The 6,000-nt window shown below is 46.3% G+C and overlaps 1 protein-coding gene across 4 annotated transcripts in view; it reads right to left on the reverse strand.

Moving 5' to 3' along the window:
* Positions 1-4,218, reverse strand: part of rock2a (rho-associated, coiled-coil containing protein kinase 2a) — a 31,263-nt gene extending 27,045 nt beyond the window's left edge. For 3 of the 4 annotated variants that reach the window (XM_034563184.1, XM_034563182.1, XM_034563181.1), the window contains exons 1-2: positions 3,561-4,218; positions 3,047-3,161 (exon numbers count right to left, since the gene is read on the reverse strand). In XM_034563184.1, the coding sequence (XP_034419075.1) occupies positions 3,047-3,161; positions 3,561-3,583 (138 nt within the window). In that variant the 5' untranslated portion in view covers positions 3,584-4,218. Of the gene's footprint in view, positions 1-3,046; positions 3,162-3,484 lie in introns of all 4 variants that reach the window. The other variant, XM_034563183.1, reaches the window with a different exon arrangement.
* Between the last annotated feature and the right edge of the window lie 1,782 nt (positions 4,219-6,000).

Below are 6,000 nucleotides of genomic sequence, written 5' to 3' on the forward strand. Positions count from 1 at the left end.
ATATCGCTCACGGCTTGAGCCGTTATCTGGCAGTGCCAAGTCTGCAGCTGCATCAAAAGGCTCTGGCGTTTGGGAGCTACAGTTAAAATACCTGCAGTGTGTTTAACAAGCCTGAAGGGGGGGGGGGGGCTGCTGCAGGCTGAGAGGGAGCAGCAGAGCCAGAGGAAAATAGGAGATAAGGCTGGAAAAGTGAAAGGGGAAAAGTGCAGTCATTCGAAAGGGGACTTTGAGCCCCATATATAGCCACCGACTTGTTTACCCAGTGAGGTCATTTCCTTCAGGACTGCAGAAAACGGCGACTCGCGTGACTCGCAAATCGAGCGTCCGTGGTTGTTTTGTGTTTTTCTCTCTCTCTCTCTCCTTTATCTCGAGAAATGCCCTCTCTTTTGTCACTCTTTTGTCGCTCAGTGCAGCACTCCAGTCAGCGGTGGCGTGCTGCCAAATAATGATCACAACGGTTTGCACAAGGTTGACTTTGGGTTACGTTCGATCAAATGCTGATAGAGGCCGCAATAGTGACACACAGAGTATATGACCAAGACGTACGGCGCCATTGAAGCATCATCCATCTGTGATGCTTCAATGGAAGCAGGTGAGATGTGAGAGTTCATTACAGATGACAAAGTTGCGAGTACGTTACCAGCTTATTTAAGGGTCAGATTTCTTTACAGGAAGGTCAGCGAGTTTACTCGACAGATGCTGCAGATTCCTCGCTGTCAGCTTTCCGTATCCTGGGGGCAGTCCGCCCACTGCTCCCTGTCGAGCCCCAAATACATCCGACATCCATTCCACTGACGAGCACAAACCCTGCATTAATTGGCAAGCTGTTTTTTAGGAGACTATATATATATATATATATATATATATATATATATATATATATAATAGTCAGAAAAGCAACCTCTTCTGGTGTTTTTATTGCTGTTGCTAAGACACAATAGCAGGGGGATGTGTGATTCATTATTTACTGAATATAAGCCTGTGAGCAATTATTCAGGAACTTAAAGTATGAATGTTCTTATTACACTTACACACAAAAACAGGACATTTCTGAGCCCTTGGTGATTGTGTGTGCGTCAGCAGGCGTTTGAATCCCACTTGGAGCAGCAAAACTTCTTGAGCCCTGCAACGGCTCCGAGGTGGCTAAAAATGGAAACCTGCAGCCTGCTCTCTGTCTATCTCTCTCTCTCTCTCTCTCTCTCCTACGCACGCTTCCCACTCAACTTTTGTCTCGAAACGCTCTACTCCTCTATCTCTCTGGGCTCGCATGCAGGAAGTAAACACACCGCCGGTGTTCAAGCCAGTATTCTCCTTCATGTTTTCCAGGGAAGGGGGGAACGGACCAGGAGTGCCTCAAGTCGTGTTGCAGGGGGAACCGGGGAGGGTTTGGTACAAAGAGGGGCGGGCGGGTGGTGGGGGCCCAAGCTAGATGGGGCCCATTGAAAGGGTGGTACTTTTTAAGATAGACCCCGAGAGTATGTTTGCCCTCTGTCAGATCCAGTTAGGGGGGGCCAGAAATTCAAACGCTGAAACTAAAAAAAAACAGATGTAACTTTACAGCTAAAGCAGGTCCTGTGACACCGTGTTGGCTCCGGGGCACCGTTTTTAGAGGTGAGGGTTTAAAAATGGTGTCCTTGGCCACCTCCCAAAAGGGATACACCACTCGCGCTTCTTCAACTCCCAATTCAGACCCCCTCCAGAGTATCACAAGTTAAGTCTCTTCACTGCAAAGCATCTTTCGGCAAATATAATAACTTTGTTCTCCAAAAAGAAAGCTCATACTCCTGCTGTTAGGAAAACTGGGACAACAACCTCCTTTTGCTTCACTATCTGACGGGACACGTGCCGGGATCAGATCCTCTCAGCAGAGGAATATCAAATACCGATAGCCTATTTTGAAGTACTGGTACTGGTCTATCCACAGCAGGGCCGGTCCATCTTATGATGATCGAATCAAACATGTGAATTTCTCAATCGTGACACATGCTGTATAACATAGAGGTGAATCAATCCTACAAGTGATAACACAGCGGCATGAGTTGCTTATGCGGTGGAAATGCACCGGATCACATCCCCAGAGATGAGATGTGGGAAGCAGAACAGGAATACATTCAAGTGGAATCAGTAAGCTTCGCAACATGCTGTATGCAAATGTTAATCAGTATGCACTTCAGCAACACACAGGATTTAGTGGAAACATATAGAGACGCAACATCGGGACAGTTTACTGAGCCGACAGTCTCAGTCAGTGACAGTGTGAGGGTTTTAGCTTTTACACATTTAATCAATTGATCATGCCAAAGATAGCAAGCCATGTTGTTTTGAGGGTGATTTGGGGGTGACTTAACTGTTCATATTCAGCTTTAGCATTGTCATACTGGTTTCCAGGAGAACGAAAAACAAACACTTTCAGATTCAAGAGTTTAGTCTCAGTGCAAAGTCAGAGCAAAAAGATAAGTGGGTGGACGGCATCTCTCTCACCACCCATCAGACCCGAATAGGTGTCTAGTGGGACAATCCGGGCCTGGTAGGACACAAAAGGGGAGTTTGAGCCCGGAAACATTAGTCTCCATAAACGCACCAAGTGGGACATTCTCCATTGGTTAATCCTAATCCGTAGACACGCTTCACAGAGCCCCCCCCCCCCCCCCCCCCCCCACTGCACTGTCTGCACTCAGTCTTAAGTATTAATCAGGACTATTTACAGTACAACCACCATCAGGCTTATATTTTTGCAGATTTTTTCCCCCATGTTTTATTTATTTATAAAAACAAAAAAGCGTATTTATGGGAAGGTTTCTCATTTCAGGACAACATTGCAATTGTGCAATTTCATAACTGTTCAAATAAAAAGACAATATGCAACCCAGCGCAGTCAACGATGCTAATACTAGCAGGTTACAAGTTGGGAAGTCAAAAAGAAGGAAAGCGAATGGAAACACATCGTGTCAACAGCCATCGGCGTCACTCAGGTGCGTGCGTGCGTGTGCGCGCGCGGCTACCGTGAATAAATCTACGAGGCGTGTATTACACCCACTTGACTTACCAGCAAACTTTCCAGGTTTATGGCAGACCGTGGTTCTCGGATCATGTCCTCCAGCTTCTTCAGCCGGGCTTCCATCCTCCTCTCCGCGCCGAGCGACATGGCTGCAGCGGCGCTCCTTCTCAATTTAAAACACAAAAAAGTTGCGTGACACCTAAGAGCTCCCCCACATACACACCAAAACCAACTTTTTTTTGTGGGTTTACATGTGAAACCACTTCTTTTTGGGGGGTTGCGTTTGCTGGGTAATGGCCGTGGGCCTCGCGGAGCCGCCTCGGGGCTCTCAGTCAACCCACATTTCTTGCAACAGGAATAGTGTGCAACAATGAAGAGAAAAATATTCCCCAGAAGAAGAAAAAAAGCAAAGACTCGCCGCGTCCCGTCTCCCCCCCCCCCCCCAAAAAAAAAAAAAGTCGCTGTGGAGAGCGGGTGTCCCCCCACCTCCACCTCCTCTCGGTTAGCTAGCCGTGTGTGTCGGTCGGCTAGCGGCGGAGAGCGTGACACTTGAATTAATCACCTCCCGTTGAGTGAACGATGCATTTTGGTTTTCTTCCCCCAACTCGCCGATAAAGTTTGAATGTGGAGAAACAGCAACAAGCAGCAGGGCGTTTTCTCTGGCCCCCTCTCCTCCCCTTCCCCAAAGGGCTTCTTTTTTTTCTTCTTCTTCTTCTTCTTCTTCTTTTTTGGGGGGTTTTGGGCCGCTTGGAAACGCTTACGGGACTCGCTCTTTAGGAGTGAATTCCGCTTCGTTTCCCCCCATTCGACGGAGCCCGGAGCCCGCTGGCGGTGTGGCTTCCTCCTCCTCCTCCTCCTCCTCCTCCTCCTCCTCAGTGCTGCCACAAGCCGATAATAATGTCTGCTCTCCCGCGCTGAATCTTTAATAAGCAGACGCTCTCTTCCTGGACTTCTTCTCGCATTTTCGCATGTGTCCTCCTCCCGCGTCTCGTGCCCGTTGTTGGCGTTCTCCACACACACACACGCACACACACACACACACACACACACACACACACACGCGTAGTTTAACTCGCAGAGAAAAGTCCTCTCCAGCGGCTGAAATTCTTCGCCGTGCGCTCACATCTACACGCCAACACACACTGGCCGAGTCTGAAGTCTCTCTCCTCCCCCTGACATCCACGCGCAGAGGACTCAGCTACCCAGAAGCCACCTGTCCCGCTGTCCTCGCGCACCTCTGCCTCCTTCTGTGGAGGCAGAGCCTCCTTCGTGCATTTAAAGTTGTTTTCAAAGGAACAGCTGGCTGGTCAACACTCACAGCGTCTTCAATAGCACTTGATAACAGACCAAACGCGCGCACACGCACGCACACACACGCACACACACGCACACACACGCACACACACTTTTTCTGATAGGCTGTTTCTCCATTGCTAGAACTACATTTTTTCAAAATAAAGTGTGAAAGTTTAGCCTTTTGGAGTTTTGAGAAAATAGTTTCAGACCTAATTTTGAGTCGCTACTATTAAGGATCATATTCACCCTGACAGAATAACAAAGAGTTGATTTCACTCGAATTAATAAGGCGAGCATCTAAATGAAGAGTGTGAGATTTCATTGGTTTGGATGGCAGACACATTCTCCAAGGGCGTAGGTTTGCATATAGTCCATAGGGACTAGTCACGACCAACGTTTTGGGAAAGACACCATTTTCCCCACCAATATGAGGTTCATTTGAAAAAATAATTGTGCACAATATATTTGCAAACTCATTCGTATTATTATCTATATTATGTTCGTCGCCCAGAAGAGTGAACAATACATTTCCACGTTTTCCAAAGCGCCCTCGAGCCTGCGAGACAAGATGCTGTCATTTAATTGGCTGAAGTGTCAAAGTGAGAAACACCGTGAATCGTAATTTACAGAAAGAGAGCTGGAGAGTCACGGTGAGCTACTAAATACCACAGGAAATAATAAAGCCTCATATTAGTATTTCGTTTGGTCTCAGCATTGATATTATTGACCCTGTTGTGCTTTGTAGTTAGGAAAATGACACCAAAAAAGAAAAGAGATATCCGAAGTTTGCTCCCCACCCAGAGGGTCGTTGTTAGTTAGCTAACGTTAGTAGCAGGCTAACACAGTGCTAACCTGCATCCCTTTGAGATGCATTCAGGTGCAGATGTAGTGCAGGTTGAGGAAGCAGCAGCTGGACCACCAGGACTCCAGGTGAGGTCTTTGTTAAGAATGAACATGTTCTCATGCATTAGCAATGAAACTAAAGGACGTTTGGGGAATCTGACTTCATGTCAGCACTTTTGGATTGTGAATTATGTGATGTTGAATAAAAAAAACAAGTCTGTTCCATAAAACCTGAACCTATTACCTCAATATTCTAAATTGCTTTAAAAATAAATACATATACTACTCATAAGGTCTACATTTATTCATTAAGGCATTATTTTGGAATGCATTCAGGAAACTCAGAAATCAGGTTGAGGAAGCAGCAGCTGGACCATCAGGGTTCACGTGAGGTCTTCCATTGATTCTGTGTTGAGGTGTATTAGCAGGGTAAACATTGTCTACCTGTTTTAAGTGAATTATTATTATGTTAAAACATGCATGTGCAGACTAGGATAAGTTCTCTTTGCTCTTTAGGGAACAGTTAGTTTAAGTGACAGTGACCGTCATGAAGTGAGTGTAGCAGAGTCCTGGACATGAGGAGTGAACCATACATCCTGATCTTAAACTCATCAGAGTCCAGCAACTTCAGCACAAGAAGTTACGGTTTCAGGTAAAGTGGTACAGTCAGTATCTGTGGCTGCATTACAGCCCTACATTGAAAAAGGTACTTTGTGTGTCAAAGCATAACCATCAAAAAGACCACTTTGGACAAAAAGAATGACCCAGCCTTCTGATTAAATGGTTTTAGTAATTGGAAAAATGCCATTGAAAGCTTTAATGGCCATCAAGCGTTTTAAGCACACCACCATGCTGTAACAACG

The sequence above is a fragment of the Cyclopterus lumpus genome, chromosome 22 (genome assembly GCF_009769545.1).
Source record: "Cyclopterus lumpus isolate fCycLum1 chromosome 22, fCycLum1.pri, whole genome shotgun sequence".
In the NCBI taxonomy this organism is placed as follows: Eukaryota; Metazoa; Chordata; class Actinopteri; order Perciformes; family Cyclopteridae; genus Cyclopterus; species Cyclopterus lumpus.